Genomic DNA, 19,523 nt, shown 5'->3' on the forward strand with positions numbered 1-19,523 from the left:
GAAGGATAATTTTTATTTTCACTGACAGTTTTTTTCTTTTTCCCAAAATTTCTTGTTAAGTAACAATAAGCTTTCTGGGGAGATCAATTGGAGGCTAAGCTTTAAGAGGCCTGAGGTAAATGGACAGCAATATTAAAAAATGACATAAATCCATGTATTAATTTCAGATTTAAGTATCACAGTAAATTTGGTTAGAATTATCATTACTTCTAGAAGCTATAAAATTTCTTTTAGACAAAAAATATCAACTTAGTGAACTTACACTAAGACATCCAGTTTTGCTAAATATTGTAAACCAGAGGGATACTGATAAGAATAAAACTTATTTCATAAAAACACACATACAAACATACATACATACAGAGTCATAAAGCATGAAATCTATTAAGTGCCACAAAGGCAAGAAAATCAATATAATTACATGCTTTAAGATGTAGTACCTAACATTTGATAAACATAAAAACATTATCTAAACTTCTAAATGAAGTAGAAAAGGTATGTTTTGAGGTAAGGCTTATGAAAGCTAATGTTTAACTTTCTTGTAAGTGACCTCTAACGTTCTCTGTATTCAGAGAGGCTTTCGCTCATTACCACCTAGAAGCATAGTAAAATTATCTTGACGTAATTGCTGAAATGTGCACTTGCACTTCACCCAGGCCTCAAAACCAAATTTTCCTGTTTGCATTCACATAGTAACAAGTATGGTAATTTTCTGAGACAACATTCACAAACCAGTTTATTGGCGAAATTCTTTCAAAAACTTGTTGTTACCATCATTTCCTGCTTACTCACCTCAGCTGACAAAATATGCTTTTTAAATGAACTTGATATGATAAATATAAGCCATTTTGCTTTTAGCTAAGCTTTCCATCAACCTTTGAGAGACTCCTGTCTATTCCCACCTATCCCACAGGTATCTGGGATTTAGCAAGACTTGGATGGAAAGGGGGGAAAGGTAAGACAGGGAGGGTGGACAGCAGCATGCCTACTCCTTAATCCCATTACCTCTTTGTCACTTAGCGGAAAACGTTTTCAAAGGACTAGATACTGATGTTCAACTGCAGGTGATTTTTTAAATTATGTGCCCTACTGTTCAGATGCTTAAGAGACCAATTAAGCAATCGGCGATTGTTTGGCTTTTATGCGTATGGTTAAAGTTCTTTATTCAAAATCATAAGCTTCCTCAGAGAAGACCTTGGTAACACTTTGTTATAATAGGTGCTTTATAAATGCTCATGGCCGTGGCTTACCAATATAGCTTATAAATGTTTCACTTTGTTTATAGTTTTATCCAAGTTGCATAATAAATCCTTTAATATTTCAGCTGTAAAGTGGATTATGCTTTCCATCATCTCCCTGAGGCAGAAAGCTTGTCTTTATTTTATCTTAACAACAGAAACATTTACCTTGATGCTTCTGAACTCCCCTATAAATTCCTCTGAACATAGGATCTGTCAAGTTGATACCAATATCTGTGGAAGGTAAAAGTAAATAATTAAGAGCTTCTATTTTAAACTTCTATGATAAATAAAAGCTGTTACTAAATTTTTCATTCAAAGTCTAAGTGCCACCACTTGTCTGTTACTGTGCTAGACACCTGGGATGCAAAAAGTAAGATATAATTCCAGCCCTCAAGAAACTCCCTGCAGAATTGGGAAGGCAGACGCATTACAGACAATTAAGAAATATTATAAGTAGACACTGGCACTGTGGGACACAGAAGAGGAACAACTACCTTAGTCTGGTAGGTGGCCTAGAAGTTTCCAGAAAGAAGGGACCCCTGAACTGAATCTTAAAGGGTAAGTTAGAGTTACCCAATAGAAGAGGGGAAATGCAGACAGAGGAAGAAGGAACAATGCATTCGGGGTGTGAAATAGTGATTGTAGAGAGCTATAGACTGTTCTGGCTATTGGGAGAGAATGATAGGGAAGGGAGTAGCCAAAAGTCCAGACTCAGCTCTGTTACAGACATCTGTCTTTAAAATACCGGATGCAACAAGAAGCACAGATGGGTTTTAGGCAGAGCAGTAAGAGTTGTCTTCTGGACATCTCATCCTGGCATCTTTGCAGAAGGCAGGATTTGAAGGGGCAGATTGAATCCGTTTATCTCATTTGGAAACAGGCGAGAGCTCATTTTCACAACGAAGAGAAACTGAATTGAGGTAATGTAGGTCGAGATGCAGAGAGTGGAATAAACTATTTTTTATTCACCAAATATTATGAAGAGCATCTATCTCTGTGTCAAATACTATGTAAGGGGTTAGGGGATATAGAAACGAGTAAGACCCAACACTTGGTCCCTGCCCTCCAGGAATTCATAGTCTATATGGTAACTAATATATAATTTGTGATCCAGTAGCCTAGACTAAGCAACACAAGGCAAAAATATTTTTCTTCACTGCTGTATTCCTAGAACCTAGTATAATGGTTGGCACATAGTAGGAGCTCTATACATGTTGTTTGTAAATAATTATTATGTGCTTGGGAGCACAAAGAAGGCGCAATAACAGTTTTGGCAAGAAAACCTTCACAGGAGGGCTAGATCTTGAACAAAGCTAAAGCTTGCAAGCTGATGAATGGAAAGGGCATTCTGCAACATGGATGTGTGGAAGAAAGAAATTCTGCATCTAGAAGGAAGAAATTCCTTGTGCCTGTAGAGCAGTGGTCCTCAGTGGAGAGCAATTTTGCAGCCCCTCTCTTCTTCTAACCTCCCTTGTTGCACATTTAGCAATGTCTGTATTCATTTCTAGTTGTCCCAACTGAGGGAGTGCTATTGGCAACCCAGGCTTGTGGCCACGATGCTGCTAAATATCCTACGATGATCACGATAACTTCCCCAAAGAATGATCTGACCCCCCCAACCCCCCCCCCGCCAAGTCAAGTGCCATTCTTGACAAATCCTGCTGTAGAGTATACGGGAGACAGGGGAATAACAAGATGTGAAGTCAGACTGTGACGGCCATGGGCAATAATAATGCCTGCCTTATTTAAAATACACTCCCTTTAGCTTTCAGAACTAGGACAAGTTCACAATGATAAGGGGCAGTTGCCTAGCAATAGACCCTTATGTTAGTTCTGCTTACTTTCAGCTTCCTCTGAGGATATTCTCACTCTGATTTCTGCCAACCTGGCCCTCAGTAAGCTGTGCTGCTTCAACATTAAGGCAGACCTTAGACAATGAATGGGAGTTTGGATAATCCAAGAGATGATGTGGAGACTATCCCAGGTATTTGAAAACAGCAACAAAAAAGGCAGAAAGCATCAAAGATATTTCAGCAACAGTATATATGCCAATACAGGGTAGGAGATGAATTCAGACCTGGTACCCTTTAAAAGGACCATGGACACACAAACATTGAATACTATAAATTCAATATAGGTGTTCAGTGGGATGGCTCAGATCACAAGAATTCAGCAACTAGTTTTTTTTCAATTAAGGAAAGGAAATTAGAGAGGGAAGGGTGCAGACTGAGAAGGGGAACCCAGGAGAGAGGGGAGGTCTTTCTGCCTAGAATAATCCTTCACAGGGGTCCGTCTACAATCACCCACCATGGATGATGGTTAGGAGCACAGATTCAGTCTGCATCGTTTCTACCCATTTGTCCTTTGCACAGCTAAGGGATTAGTATTTTTCCAAAGCAATCTTTTACTACAACACAAAGTGAAAAACAAAGGAAAAAAAAACAAGCAAATTTAACAAGTAAACTTCATGATGCTCATTTTAAAAGCAACCTGGAAAAAACCAAAAAGCAACCTGAAGACTAGCTTGGAGGCTCAGTTTATGAAACCTTTCCATGTCCTTGTCTCATCCCTCACTGGACTGGATGCTAAACTGTTCTTCAGGGCTTGACCCTGAGGCAGATATGGCTGAAGCCAATTCCAGGTGATACCACTACCTCTGAGAACCTACTTCTTCCAGGTGTGGGTCAGTCCTTTGGGCCTTAAGTTACAGTATACTTCAAAAATCTGTATCGGGGGGCTCCTGGATGGCTCAGTCGGTTGAGTGTCCTACTTCACTCAGGTCATGATCTCATAGTTCGTGAGTTCGAGCCCCACATTGGGCTCTCTGCTGTTAGCATGGAGCCTGCTTCGGATCCTCTGTTTCCCTCCCTCTCTGCCCCTCCCCTGCTCATGCTCTCTTGCTCTCTCTCTCTCAAAAATAAACATTAAAAAAAAATCTGTATTCAGCTTTGGACCCAGATGAGCCTTGGCCTTTAGAATATCCTGCACTGACTCAGTCACCAATTTCTTCCCTCTTCTGCAAGAAACCTCTTGTGACTTACAGCCTGTGGCCCTTTTCTTTCTGACAGTTTGCCTGAAGTGTCTTCCCTAGCCAGTTGTCAGAGCGGCTTTCTAGCCTTTGAATAGAATGCCTCACCTTATTCAGGTTTGGTGAAGGAGATCAGAACATACCACTCCAAAATATGTCACTTTGGCATATCAGTTATTTTAAGCTGAGTGCACTGGAGAAACAGCAGATGCGAGCAAGGCTCTCTGCTCTCCCCCCGAACTAAAGATACCTTCCCATACCAAGAACAGAAGAGCACTGTCATCACTAGACTGGGAGTCAAAGACAAAATGAATCTGTATGAACAAACCCAAATAACCCTCATCATCTTCCATTAGTTTCCCCTAGTTTCCTAGTCATTGTCCCACAACTTAGACGATTTAAGCCTTTTTTTTTTTTGGTCACATTGCCACTTATGCTTTAGGGCCTAACAGCTGCTTTGGGGCTTCATTCTCCTTCTGAAGACTCCCATATACACAAAAAATAAAATGTATGTGCTTTTCTCCTGTTAATGTCTTAATGTCAGTTTAATTCTTAGACCAGCTACAGAACCTAACAGGGCAACAGGAAGTTTTTCCTCCTCTACATCTACAGAGGCAAATATGTTCTTTTTCTGGACTCTGAGTCACTTCTGTCTCCTCTAAGTTCTCTCCTCTATGGGTTGGCCAATGGCCCTCCCACTCCCATCCGGCAGACACCTACAGGGTGATTAAGTAACAGGTCAACATGGAGGGATCAAAGAAAAGTTTAAATCGACAGATCACCAAAAAGTAAATCTGTAAGCAAGTTCCAAGAAATACAATAAAACGGAGGAACTGCAGTTCTGGAAAGAGAATGAGCTCCGGAGTCAGATTCCTAGGGGCGCCTGGGGTAGCTCAGTCGGGTTGAGCATCCGACTCTACTTCAGCTCAGGTCATGACACTACTAGGGTCATGAGATCGAGCCCTGCGTTGGCTCTACTCCACTTGAGCCTGCTTGAGATTCTCTCTCCCCCTCTGCCCCTCCTCTGCTTGTTCTCCTTCTTTCTCTAAAACAAGAAAGAATTCCTGGTATTGTGACTAATAAACTGAATGACTTTGGGCAAATCAGTAGGCCTTCTGAGCCTCAGTTTCCTCACTAGGCGAGAGGGCATAAAATTTCTCCTTCCAGGAATGAAATGTGGCTCAAACTGGAAAATAAATGTGAAAGCATTTTGCAAATTAAAATCCTTATAAAAAGGGGCGCCTGGGGTGTCTGGGTGGCTCAGTCGGTTGAGCGTCCAACTTCAGCTCAGGTCATGATCTCGCGGGTCTGTGAGTTCGAGCCCCGCGTCGGGCTCTGTGCTGACAGCTCAGAGCCTGGAGGAGTCTGCTTGGGATTCTGTGTCTCCTTCTCTCTCTGCCCCTCCTCCGCTCATGCCATGTCTCTGTCTCTCAAAAATAAACATTAAAATTTTTTTTTAATCCTATAAAAAGTACTTAACTATTATTACTGAGCACAGTATACCTTTTGTAACGTGCCAACAACACATGGAATTTCAGTCAACATCAAGCTACACTTCCATACCACCTCAGGCGGCTAACACTCTCAATTCATTATTAAACAGCCAATCTTTTTGTCAATCTTTTTGTACCCAACTCATGACACAATTATGAAAATAAAGCCAGTCAAAATCTTACTCATTTAACAACTTGTTCGAAATATCCTAATCCATAATAAGGGACAGTCTCTTTTCAATTAAAAAATTCCTGTCACAAGTATGTCTACTGACAACAAACTCAAAAAGGTAAACAAATACTACATGAGAAGCAATTTCCAGCTTGAAATAGCCTGAAAAACTAAGAAAGTGAGAGACTGGGTAACAGCACAACAGGAAGAAAGACAAGGCAGAAACTGCTACTTCTGACTAGGGGGAAATTGAGGCAGTTATACAGTTAGGGGTATGTCATCTTATAAGGATTATTAATATTTACCTTTTTTTTTTTTTATAAACTAGCTGCCTTTAAAAGCAGTGCCTGCTTTATTGCTAAAAACTACTTCTGGTATTAATGAGTTTTATTTTTCAAAACAAGAGTGGAATACTGCTTGCAGCCCAAACAAAACCACATCTCCAAACTAATGCCTCACCGTTTGGGCTCAGTGAATCATGTCTATCACTGTCACCTACGATCCAGGGATACAAAAGGACAGCAAATAGGGCATTTAAAATAGTTTCAGATTTGCTTAGCCCTCTGACAGAACTTCGACTTTACAGGAAATACAGGAAATTAGGAGACAAACTAACCACCACCACATAGCAATCAGAGGAATCCAAAAGACAGACTTCTGTGCAGCAATCTCTTGAATTTCTGAGACAGGGCCATGAAAAAAGGGCCAGGAAAAAAGAAATGTGCTAGGTTAAGGGGTTGGCAAGCTCTCGCCCACAGACCAGCGCCTATTTTTGTTTGCCCCTGAGCTAAAAATGGTTTTACATTTTTAAATAGCTGGGGGGAAAAAGTCCAAAGAATAAAAGTATTTTGTGATGCATAAAAATTATAAGAAACTCAAGTTTTAGTCTCCAAAAGTTTTACTGCAACAAAGCCACACCCATTTGTTTACATAGTGTCTATGGCTGCTTTTGAGTGATGAGATCAGAGTATTTCCAATAGAGATCATATGGTCCACAAAATAAAAAATATATACTATGTGGCCCTTTAAGGAAAAAGTTGCCCAACCTCTGTGCTGGATACAAAACTGAAGGACATCCAAATGCATGGCTCTGGATTAGATACTGTTTTGGACGTGAGCACTTTTGATCTTGGATTTCCAAGACTCCGGAACCGTGAGAAATATTTGTTTATAAGCTATCCAATCTTCAATATTCTGTTAGAACAGCCCAAATGGACTAAAGCAATCGAGGACATCGCCTTTTCTCTCAAGGTATACATACCAAGTAGGTAGATTTTATCTCCCAACCAAACCTGTATACTCTTTTCCAACTACCATAACACTCTAGTCAACTGATTCCAGTCCGAATGCCACTCTGACTGACCCCTTTCCACGCTGTTCTCCACCGGACCCAAATTTTCTTTCATTCATAAATCAGATCATGATACTCTCCATCAGACTCCTCACTCTTAGGGTAAAAACTGAAGTCCTAACATGGTATGATCTTGGTTCTGCTGATCTCTTTAGCTCATTCTCTACCATCCTCCTATCCACTTGGCCCCTTCCCCATTTCTCTCTGCTCCAGACCACTGGTCATTTTTCAGTTCCTCAAAAAGTACCATGTATCCTCTTGCCACAGGATATTTGCATCGGCTGTGCTGTTTCAAACCTTCTCTCTGCCTATTTTGCCTACTAACTCAGTCTTTCAGAGCTCAGCCCAAGGGTCATGTCCTCAAGGAAATCTTTTCTAACCCACCAGAATAAGTTTTGTTCCTCACCAAACACCCAGAGAACCATGTTTCCTTTCTTCAGTGTCCCCTTCTCTGTAACTGCGGTAAAGCCATTAGTGCACTTATGAGGCTGCCTCCACCACTACACTGTGACCCGGTTTCTGACCCCCACTGATCCCTAGCATTCAGCACACTGGATGGCCCAGAGACTCGGTAAATATTTTAGAATGAATGAATGACTAGGTTGCTCAAGGCAATCAAAGACGAAGAATAGGAACTAGGATCCAATCCCTAGGGAAACAGAATTTATACAAAAAAGGTGGCCAGAACTCCCAACCAGCCTGCTTCTAGGAACACAGGGCAGGATGAGAATCCTGTTGAAAGAAAACAACTACAGATAAATCTTAGGTGCCTAAAAGTCCCCAGCTGGATGGCCCCAAGAGGTAGTTAGGTCACTAACTACTGCCAGCTGCTCTCATTGGCTCATGGAGGGGCAGCAGGAAGGGCTAGAACAGGAATCATCTAAAGCTGTGCTTCTCAAACTGGGGGTGTTCCAGAGTTTGTAACATTTTGAGATTTCCTGGAGTATCAATTTTACTTTGGAAGATTTAGAGAACAAAATACCTTAATTTAAAGAGAGCACTACATTATTTCAAACATATACACAAAACATCCAAAGAAATGTAAATGCATCAAGAGTTACACACCACTCCTGTCACTGCTGGAAAATACTTCCATGTATAAATGTATTAAACAACTAGGGAAGGATATACACCAAAACCTTGGATTGTGAGTAACTTGTTCTGCAAGAGAAGCAGACATTTCTAATAAATTTTAACTTGATAAACGAGCAATGTCTTGCAATACAGGTAGTACATGACACTGAACATCATATGATCACAACTGAACCAATGATTCTTCTCTCTCTCGCTGCGGGATTGTGGGTGACCTCTCATGCTCAGATGCTCAGTCTCAGGCCACGGTGTTTGGCAGAAATCAGTGATTTTTCAGAACACTGGAAGGTGCTCACAATTGGCACTAGTGTATTTTTTGTCACTTCAAAGCATCTATGGACAGTCCTTTGGTTTTCCATACAAGAGTAAGCTTAGGAATGCTCTGCTTCCTTCTAGGTCAGGCTGCCCGCACATATAGACCCTTCCCTCTGCTGCCTTATCGCTAGTTGCATTAAACACAGTAGATGACAAGAGTTTATTAATGCCGTACTGTAGTCAGCATCCATTAGTGATCGTGAAAGTCGTCCTACACAATAACCCTCCTCTCTCGTCTCCCTCACACCAGCCACGATGGTTTCCAAAGGTAAGTGGAGGTTAATTTATTTTTCTTTATATTTTGTATTTCCTTTTTTATTTTGTACTATATTACAAATCTTCTTCTAAGTGGAACTAATCTTGTGAGTTTCCATTATTTCTTATAGAGAAATTTGCTTTGATATACAAGTGCTGTGGATTACAAGCATGTTTCTGGAATAAATTAAGCTCCCAAACCAAGGTTTTACTGTACTTAAAAATTTTAACACTAGCTATCTCAGAAAAGTCGAAATGAAGATCCTACAGGAAAAAGAATGGATTCTAATTACAACCACCTTCTTCAAGAAGTCTTTCCTAACTTATCTGGTTAAAATTCCTTCATCGATTTTATCACCACAGTACTAAAACTACATATATTGTTTTACCCATCCCTACTTCCATTGAATGGTCACTGTACTAAGCCCCTGGGAAACAAAGAAATATTACTGATTATCTGTCTTTTTTTTTTTAATTTTTTTTTTCAACGTTTATTTATTTTTGGGACAGAGAGAGACAGAGCATGAACGCGGGAGGGGCAGAGAGAGAGGGAGACACAGAATCGGAAACAGGCTCCAGGCTCTGAGCCATCAGCCCAGAGCCTGACGCGGGGCTCGAACTCACGGACCGCGAGATCGTGACCTGGCTGAAGTCGGATGCTTAACCGACTGCGCCACCCAGGCGCCCCCTGATTATCTGTCTTAAAGTGTGGTCTAGTGGGAAAGGCAGACACATAAATATTATAAAATAATGTTTTAAAAGGTGTAGTTACAAAGTCTGAAAAAGCAAGCAAAAATCAACCAGGCAAGATGGTAGTCAGTAGGATATTAGAGGGAGAAGTGACTTTACGGTTCCAAACTGCCACTCTAAAACCTTGTCAGAGGCCAGAAACAGCATGTCCAAATGTTTCAAAAATAAGAGGGATAAGCCTGGAAAAGTGGACAGGACCAGAACACAAAAAGGTTTTGTATTCTATGTCAAGGTACGTCAACTCTCCAGAGGACAGTAACTGAAGGATTTGAAGCAGAAGAAAAATGTAGTTGATTTTTATACAGACCACACTGGAGACTCTATGTACAATGGGTTGAAGGAGACATGACTGGAGGCAAGGATTTCGTTTTATATCACAAATAAGTCTTTTCCTTGTGTACTGCTTCATGGCTCTTGGCCCACCGCCCTCATCAATTATATCACAGATTGGAGCGGGGAGGAGGACAGACACCACACCTGGAAAATGCGACCATTGAGGGCTGTTCCCCCCAGCCCCACCCCAGGCTCTCCTACACCATTTTTAAATTTCTTTTGTGGCACTTGACACATTCTCCCCTGCAGTTGCTTTGACGGTATATAAGTCTTGACTGTACATATCTGTTCAGTCTGAAAATTAACTGTGCCACTAGGTTCTTTCATAGTTCCACAAAGTTAGCACAAAGTCCTTGGTAAAAAATACTGCTCAAAATAACTGACTGGGGCACCTGGGTGGCTCAGTCGGTGAAGCAATCGACTCTTGGTTTCGGCTCAGGTCATGATCTCCCGGTTTGTGGGTTATAGCTCCGTGTCGGGATCTGCACTGACAGTGCGGAGCCTGCTTGGGATTCTCCCTCCCTCTCTGCTGCACCGGTACACTCTCAAAACAAATAAACATTTTTTTTGAAAAGTAGAACTGACAAATGTAGTAAAAATAAATTACTCTCAGGTCTAAATTTATAATCCTGACCTCTCACACTACATTTCCAATTGCCCAGTGAACGTCTTCAGCTGGATGTCCTATTAAGACTCTTAAACCTAAATCACATGGATCGCGATACATCTCCTACCCATTGCCAGACTAATCATGCTTCCACTCATATCTAGGTACTTATCCCAGCCCTGAGTCATCTCTGACTGTTCACGCTCTCTTACCGCCATCAACACGCTGCTGCGAAATGCTGCATACGGACACCTCTTGTATTTCTCTCTCCCTTTTCCACTGCCCTAGTTCAAGCTTGGAAACGTTTCCCTAGCTCTCTCCCTCCCCCACCAAACCTACAGTAGCTATCAGGATTGCCTTATTAAAAGAGAGATGTGATCATTGCCATTTTCCCACCTTCAAGTAGCTGGAAATTCCACGATGACAAGAATCATGCCCAGCTTCACTCACTGCTGTACGTTAGCACAGACCAAGGTTCCTGGTGCATAACTGGCACCCCATGATTTACTTAACCCATGAAGGTTAAAAGCCTTCAGCGAAGCTCCACTCTATACACAGTAAAAGTAAAGTCAGCCAGACATTTGAGTCCCAAGTTACCCTTCCAATCCTAGCTTTCACAATGTCTCAGGTTTTCCTAGGTGCCTGGTAGTAAATACTCTTCCCCCTTTGGTTCCTGTCGCATTCTCCCTCTTGTTCTACCGATGGTGAACGGATTATTGTACTCGTCAAGTAACAGAACTTGTTCTTCTCCCCACTATTTGTGTCCACTAGTTTTCTCCACCTGATGGTGATCCCAGCAGATAAGGGTCTTTGTGCCTTGAGTTCCTAGACCGGTGCCTGTCCCACCAGAGGCGCTCAGTAACTGGGATATGAACGCATGGATTAGTGAACGGGTCCCTTGAAGCTGTCATCCTCTCCGTCATGGAGGGGGAAGGGGCGGGAGGTGCGCATGGGAGGGAGGGGAATACAGTGAACGGCCTCTCTTTTTGTAGTTTCGCTTCGTCTTATAACTGAATAGAACACATACGTTGAAAAGAGCATAAATCGTAACTGCACAGTTTGTTAATTTTCACAAATGAGCGCACCGTGAAACCAGCACCCAGGCCGAGCACCAGAACATTAACGGCAGTCAGAAGCCTCCCTGCGCCCTCTTCCACTGAGTGCCCTTTCAACCTTCAAAAAGCGGGAGCGCTCAAGTCCTGGGTGCCTGGCCGCGGCGAGCGACGCGTATAGTCAGAAAAGCCCAAGAATCCCCCAGGCACTCACCCACAAACTTGAAGCGACTCATGTCTGCGGCCCGGCTCCTCCCCGGCGGAAGCGGAAGTGGCGTCCGTCGTCCCGCCCTTCCGGCCGCCCCGCCCCTTGGCCCGGCCTCCCGCTTCCCGGGAGTCCCCGCGGCCGCTGGAGGAAGCGGGCGGTCATGGCGTTCTGCGCGCCGGGTGCCTACCTGACCCACCAGCAGAAGGTGTTGCGGCTTTATAAGCGGGCGCTGCGCCACCTGGAGTCGTATTGTGTCCACAGGTGGGAGAGGGGGACCTAGGGTGCGGGGAGGGGATCCCGGGGATCCTCAGGCCTCGGGGACCGAGCGGCTCAAGGACAAGGAGGACAAAGTGGGAAGCCGGCCGTAGGCCCGAGTTCGAATCCAAGCTTGTCGCCCCTAGCTGCGAGACCTTGAAGAGTTGTTTATCTGGCTTAGGCCTCAGTTTTCTGTTCAGGAATACCGATGGAAGTCCAGCGCTTACTAAATAAGAGCTTTCTTCGTGACCTTCTTGTTCTTAATATAAGCAACAGTAATATGTGCGTTGGTTTTTAGTTCTCAGAACAACTCTAGGAGTCAGGGATTATTTAGCCTTATTTTGCAGGTAAGGAAATAGGCAGGGAGAGTAATTTGCCAAGTCCCTCCAGCTGGTGGCTGGGCCAGGATTAAAACTCAGGTGCCTAACCCTAAAGCATCATCAGTCTCTCACCCGTCGAGTCAGCTTTCCTCTTCAGCTTCATCCAGCCCTTTCCAGTATTTTCACATTCACATGATTCTTTACCAGCCATGTAATTCTCTTCTTTCTTCTCTCTCTCTCCATCCGAGAGTAGTCTTAGGACATAGTCTTCAGACATAACAGATTTTCATGACCTGGATGCAGTGCATGGTGGGGTGGCAACCCAAGATGTGTAGATGCCAGGCCTCATCGGAATCCTAAAGCCTAGTCCCAGGAGAAGAGCTTCTGGGAAAAAGCTCTAAATGATGGGAAACCAAGTAGGTCTGGAAAAGTTGGGGAGGGTATCCTTGAAGCCCAGATCGCCCATTTGTGATTATTGGAAAGCCATTGACCTTCTCTTTGCTAGACAGAAAGATGGCCAGGCTCAATGTTGTGGAATTGTTAGTCTCTTCCCTGATTTTCCTCATTAATTCATCTGACAAAATTTGCATTTCAGGTTCTTTGCTGGCTACTGAATAAATAAAAATTAGTAAGTCCTCTTTCTCCGCTGTAGCAGCTCATGGGTTAATGGGGAAGATGGACATGTAAACAGATAACAGAGAATTCCCAGTCTTACAAAGATGAAGGATTCAGGTAACACTGAATCGCATCTGGTATTTTTTTTTTTTAATTTTTTTTTTTCAACGTTTATTTATTTTTGGGACAGAGAGAGACAGAGCTTGAACGGGGGAGGGGTAGAGAGAGAGGGAGACACAGAATCGGAAACAGGCTCCAGGCTCCGAGCCATCAGCCCAGAGGCTGATGCGGGGCTCGAACTCCCGGACCGCGAGATCGTGACCTGGCTGAAGTCGGACGCTTAACCGACTGCGCCACCCAGGCGCCCCTGGGATTTTTTTTTTTAAATTCATTTATTTTTGAGAGAGAGAGAGAGAATCCCAAGAAGGCTCCCCACTGTTAGCACAGAGCCTGATGCGGGGCTTGAACGTAACCAGCCGCAAAATCATGACCTGAGCCAAAATCAAGAGTTGGATGCATAACCAAGTGAGCCCCTAGACTCCCCTGCATCTGGGAATATTAAAGTCCATAGTCATGGAGGAAAGAATGAAAGCATCTCCTATGATAACATTGACTCAGCGTTTTTTAAGACTTACCTCCTCTCTTAGGACTTTTCTTTCTCCTTTTGTCCTCAGTGCTCTTTGTTCTCCATGGTTGCATCCCAGGTCCTTGGTAATTGGTGTATATACTTCAGGTAGTCTCATCTAATCATCTAGGACTTGAGTTACCACCTACACTCGCTTGTCTCTATAGCTGTTTTCCAACTGTTTTGTTCTTTGAAACTCAACTTGTCTTAATGCCTTAAAACCAGACTCTCTGCTGCCTCATTCTGATCCTTTCCCCAAATTCCCTGTCTCAGCTAATGGTATTGTTAGTAATGGCATTATTCAGCCACTCAGCGTTAAGTTTTAGAATTGTTCTCAAATACTCTCTACTTACCAACTCTGCCAGTGACACATGTACTTGTGTGCTGTGTATAATTGGATACTGAGTTTTGTAAATTCTCTCCACAGTGTAATAATGTTAGTAGCTGACATTATTGAGCAGAGGAGGTACCATGCACTGTCTGAAGTGTGTTTGTATGATTTGGTTTGTCAGATCTTTAGGATAACTTTTAAGATCTAGGTACCGTTACTAACACTTGTAGAGGAGGAACCCATGGCCTAAAGACATTACCCCCAGGTTACATGGCGAGTAAGCTAAGATTTAGTCCCAAGCAATTTGATTTCAGCAGACACTCTCATAATTCTGTAGCATAAATGTCTCTTTCCTGTCTCCTACCATCACAGTTGCCTGCTTCACGCTCTTCTCATCTGTGGCTTGGATTATTGAAAGGCTTTAAATGATCTCTGCCTACCGTTTCTTCTAGAACCTGACCTTAATTTGCCTACAATCCTGCAGTTAATGTCGGAGTCAGGATTCAAACTCCTATGTCTCTGATTCAGGCAATAGAATTGTGTAACACCTCCCTTCCTACTCATCTTTGTATCTCCAGAATTTAGCACAGTACCTCGCACAAAGTAGGCGGAAATTCAGTAAGTTGTCACTTACTGCGTGTTGAATGATCCTACAGAGGCTATAGTTTTTCTCTTTTGCAAATTATCTTTTTTTGTTGTTTGAATCTGCATTCTTTTTTTTTTTTTTTTTTGGAGGAGAAAGTGGGGAAAGTGGTTAGGTTGTATTTAATACAGTGTTTTTAAATTTTTTTTAATGTTTATTTTTGAGAGAGACAGAGTGTGAGCAGGGGAGGGGCAGAGAGAGAGGGAGACACAGAATCCGAAGCAGCTCCAGGCTCTGAGCTGTCAGCACAGAGCCCAATTCGAGGTTCAAACTTAGAGTTCAGGAGATCATGACCTGAGCTGTAGTCAGAAGCTTAACCAGCTGAGCCACCCGGATGCCCCTAATACAGTTTTTTGTTTTTTTTCCCCCCACTGTCGGGGGCAGGGGAACTGCGGAGCAAGCAGTCCTAATGATGTGGCTGTTCCATTGGCAGGGCCTGGGGAAGGTCCAGGTAGTCATGCTACATAACCAGAAGGGCTTAGTGGAAGTGCAGCCTCTTGTCAGGCAGTAATCCTGCTCAGTTGAGTAGATAACATTTCTAATCTCCAAAACCATTTTGATTTAAGGGACAAATACCGCTACTTTGCTTGTTTGCTGAGAGCTCGGTTTGAAGAACATAAGAATGAAAAGGATATGGTGAAGGCCACCCAACTGCTGAGGGAGGCAGAGGAAGAATTCTGGCACAATCAGCACCCTCAGCCGTACGTCTTCCCCGAGTCTCCAGGAGGGACCTCCTACGAGAGATATGAGTGCTACAAGGTGGGCGAGCATCGCGGGGGCAGCCGCAGACTCTGTTCCTCCCATCCTGAACCCTTGGCCCCAAAACCACCTGCCCCAGGGAGGCCAACTTCTGACGATTGTGAATGCTTTTCTGCGGTGTCTGTTTCCTCTCTCCCAGGTGACATTTAGGCTTTTCTTTCGACATTCAGCTCCAGAGTCTTGCGGTATCTTTTTGACAAAGGAAGGGGCTAAATTACTTGGTGTATATCACCCACTTTTGCATCTTAAAGGTAACCGATTTGGGTTGTGCTCACTATTTCTGAGCAATTACAGGTAACAATTCCACGTAGCAGGAAGAGTGCAGATCTGGGAGCAGTGGTGCCGGCTCTCTTTGGACTGGCCTTGAGGTTTCTCGGCCCTGGGCTCCTTGACTCTGAGCTGCCCTCTGCTGCTCGCTGCGTTGTGCCAGAAACGGTCTGGTGTGTGCGGTGCTTCAAAATATCCCATCAGTTTTGCCTTCTGCCTCCTGGGCAGGCCCTTTGGTTGGCACGTCAGTGCCTCCCTTGGGCCAACGCGGTGATTTCGTCTCCGGACAGGTTCCTGAGTGGTGCTTAGACGACTGGCATCCATCCGAGAAGGCGATGTATCCAGACTACTTTGCCAAGAGAGAGCAGTGGAAGAAGCTGCGGAGGGAGAGCTGGGAGCGGGAGGTGAGTCCTCCCCGCCTTTCGCCGCAGGGCTCGGCCCGCATGGGCGGCACGGGAGCGCGCTCGGGTTTTGTTCCCCGTGCGCAGAGGCCCAGGTTCCGGTGATGACAGTCACCGTGGCCCCTTGCCTCCCAGATATACTTCCTAGTATATCTAGATGTTCCTAGATGTGTTAAATGTAGCACTTACAGGCTTCACGCAAACAGGTGGCGATGTGTCGCTGGTCTCTGGGTTTTCTGCTATTTTGCTTCTCCCCTCCTCTTCCTCAGTCCTTTGCCTGACCTGCTTGCCATCCCCGCGTGTCCCTAACTTTCCTCTCCATCCGTGCCTCAGACACTTTTCACTGCGGAGGTCTGAGTTACGTTTTTAAAAGCTGAGCGTTGCCATAGTGGGAAGGGTGTGCTGGAGAGGGTGGGAGGAGAGATGGAGAGGCCGGTTGGGGGTTGCACCAGGGCGGATGCAGCGGATAGGGAAGGGGCCGATTCAGGATGTCATTTGGAGGGACATGAAGGCTGACTGGATGCAGCCATGAGGGGGTGCGTGAGGGACAGGGAGGAATCGAGAATGAGTTCCAGGTTTCAAGCTTTAACACCCGGAGTTTGGTGATGATTTATTGAGCTGGAGAAGATGAGGGAAAAACAGGTGTCAGAGGGACAAGCAAGCGCTTGGTTTTCAGTTTGTTAAATTTGAGAATACTGTGAGACCCAAGTGCAGATGTCAGTAGGTGATTTTGGGTGTACGAATTGCGAACTCAAAGGAAAGATTTGAGTTTGAAATAGAAATTTGTGACATATCCGTTGTTTTAAAAGCTACAGAGTGGCACCTGGATGGCTCAGTCGTTTGGGTGGCCGACTTCAGCTCAGGTCATGATCTCATGGTCTGAGTTTGAACCCCACATCGGGCTCTGTGCTGACAGCTCAGGGCCTGGAGCCTGCTTCGAATTCTGTGTCTCCCTCTCTCTCTGCCCCTCCCCAGCTTGTGCTCTCCCTTAAAAATAAATGGATAAACATTAAAAAATAAAAGCCACAGAGACGTGATTCTTAAGAGAGTGGAGAGAGACAAGCAAAGTCACAGGCGCTCCCACCTGTGGAGGTCAGGAAAGGAGATGGCAGAGCCCCCTGCAGGGGAGAAGGGTGACAGCAAGTCCAGGACAAAGTGTCTCAGGAATGGCCGGTCAGCGTTGGTCACCTTTGCCGAAAGTTGCCAAAAGTGGAATAGAGTGACGCCTGGAAATAATGACCACAGATTGCGGCCACGGGAAGGGCCTTGGCGAGAGCCTTTTTTGGAGGGTTTAATGGCACTGGTGGGAGCAAGTGGAAAAGAAAGAGAAGACAGCTGTGGGGTTGGGGGGGAGGGATTCTTGAGGAGTTTCGCTGGAACTGGAGACCGAGGCATTATTTTCTTTTAAGATAAATATGGATGCATGTGTACTGATGAAGAGATGGGGAGGGAGAGAAACGGACGAGATTGAAGCGAGGTGAAAAGGTCAAGGAGGAAAGCTTTCGAGAAGAGGGATGGGATCCCAGGCATACGTGGAGGCCTTTGAAAGGAGAACGGGCTCTGCCTCCACGAGAATTGGACGAAAGATTCGGGCCAGAAGTTTTGGTGATGGGAAAAGGAGAGTTGTACGGGACGGCTTCTCTTCTTTGCGAGGAGGAGAAGGCATGAAGTGGGCGCAGCCTGTTTGGAGAAGGTGGGAAGGATGTGGTAGCCGCGGCAGAGGAGCACGCCGGGAATAGGAAGATCGCCAGGTGGTGGTGAAGGCCCGGTTGAAGCTGGGAATGGCTCGTGGGTTGGCACCAGTTGTGCCAGCATTTTTTTCTTTCTAGCAATCCAGGCGGTCTGGTGCAGACTGGAAGTGAGCGGTTACCGTTTGTCCAGTCGAGAGTGTCCAAGACCAGAGGCTGTTCAAGTGATTGTTCTGGTGGGATCTGAGTGGGTAGAGGAGGCACGGAGACAGGAGGCTGGTGGAGAGAGAAGGGCAAGCTGGGTCAGGAGGTCTGTGAACCGGCCATCTCTTGAGTTTCAAGAGCATCTTCAAAGGGACATTTAAGCACGAGCCGGAGAGGGGCACTGTGTTTGTATAGTGGGATATCTGATTCACGATTCGAAAGTCATATGGGTGCTTGTGATAAGGTCCAGGATGTTGACGGCAGGAAGTCCTTGGCCAAGGCGGAGTGGAAAGAAAGTCACTGTGACCAGGGAGGGCAGTGTTTGCTAAGGGATGTCTCCTCTTTGGGAAAGGGGGCAGGGGTGTATTTACTCATGGAGAGCAGTAGGTTCATTCTGCAGTCAGTCACCGGTGACCCCTCCATAGAAACGTTCTCCCTTTACCTCGTCCGCCTGACATGATTAAACAGCACATATGCCGGAGACGCCGGTCACCCACAATCCAGAACTTTTTCTGAAGGAAGTTCCAGAAAATCATGGCTCTGGCGAGTGGGTCTCTTACATGTCCTCTGTCAGGACAGGGATAGTCTTGGAGGTCTCTGGAACCGGGGGGTGACTGGACAATATCAGGCAGAATGGAGCACGTTTTCACGTGTGATTTCACTTTAGATCTTGTTCTGGTTGCTACTTGGGGGGCTTTAAAATGAACATCTCTAACATAGAAGATAAGGTTTCCTAATGGTGCTTTTGGAGAGCTCTTAGCTGAGACACAAAAATGTCTTTTTAGGGAGTACAGGTGGGGGACCATAACAAGGGGTAATTGTCGCAATTTTGCTTAATGAGTAAGGGACAGGGGCAGAGGGTTTCTTGGCTCTGCTGTTTTAAGAACAGGAAAACCTTTAAGGAGAATTGTTTCTCTGAGTTAAACTGTGGGTATAAAAATAAGGCAGGTATATAGAAAAAACCCTTTGCAGTAGTGAGAGCCAGAAAGCGTGTAAATGTGACACAGGTTCAAAGCAGATACTTCACATTTTCCAGTCAGTTTGACTCTAATTGTTCCTCCCTTCCCCCTTCTAGGTCAAGCAGCTGCAGGAGGAAACCCCACTCGGCGGTCCCAACACTGAAGCTTTGCCCCCGGCCCGAAAGGAAGGCGATTTGCCCCCCCTGTGGTGGCATATTGTGACCAGGCCCCGGGAGCGGCCCATGTAGAGAGGAAGACGCCTCGCCTGTCAGGCTTGCGAGTGAAATAAGTTACAGAACGGGCACACACGTGCCGTAATAAAAGTAACTCCATGTGGTGTGACTGATGTGTTCCTCTGCGCGTTAACGTGACACCAAGCGGCTGTGCCGCTGTCGTCTCCTGCCACCTGTGCCAGAAGTATGCGGAGTGTGGTCAAGTGTCCTCTGCCCAGGGAGTCCTGTCGATAGCGCATATCATCAGGGACAGCTGCACAGAGCCAGATACAGGAGTTACTCTGAAGATGAGTCACAGACTCCAGTTGAAGGCTCAGGGGCTGGAA

The 19,523-nt window shown here is 44.9% G+C and overlaps 3 protein-coding genes across 5 annotated transcripts in view; 1 reads left to right on the forward strand and 2 right to left on the reverse strand.

Moving 5' to 3' along the window:
- TATDN1 (TatD DNase domain containing 1) overlaps window positions 1–11,946 on the reverse strand; it is a 45,272-nt gene extending 33,326 nt beyond the window's left edge. For 2 of the 3 annotated variants that reach the window (XM_047842094.1, XM_047842095.1), the window contains exons 1-2: window positions 11,904–11,946; window positions 1,407–1,472 (exon numbers count right to left, since the gene is read on the reverse strand). In XM_047842094.1, the coding sequence (XP_047698050.1) occupies window positions 1,407–1,472; window positions 11,904–11,925 (88 nt within the window). In that variant the 5' untranslated portion in view covers window positions 11,926–11,946. Of the gene's footprint in view, window positions 1–1,406; window positions 1,473–11,903 lie in introns of those variants that run through there. The other variant, XM_047842098.1, reaches the window with a different exon arrangement.
- The window catches only part of MTSS1 (MTSS I-BAR domain containing 1), a 180,105-nt gene continuing 167,668 nt past the window's right edge, over window positions 7,087–19,523 (reverse strand). Inside the window, exon 16 of the transcript XR_007148522.1 lies at window positions 7,087–7,109. The gene's annotated coding sequence lies outside the window, so the exon portion shown is untranslated. The remainder of the gene's footprint in view (window positions 7,110–19,523) is intronic.
- NDUFB9 (NADH:ubiquinone oxidoreductase subunit B9) lies at window positions 12,002–19,306 on the forward strand. Its single transcript, XM_047842100.1, has 4 exons — window positions 12,002–12,158; window positions 15,253–15,445; window positions 16,003–16,116; window positions 19,081–19,306. The coding sequence occupies exons 1-4, from the start codon at window positions 12,058–12,060 to the stop codon at window positions 19,210–19,212; spliced, it is 540 nt and encodes a 179-aa protein (XP_047698056.1). The 5' UTR covers window positions 12,002–12,057; the 3' UTR covers window positions 19,213–19,306.

Source organism: Prionailurus viverrinus, chromosome F2, assembly GCF_022837055.1.
Source record: "Prionailurus viverrinus isolate Anna chromosome F2, UM_Priviv_1.0, whole genome shotgun sequence".
NCBI lineage: Eukaryota > Metazoa > Chordata > Mammalia > Carnivora > Felidae > Prionailurus > Prionailurus viverrinus.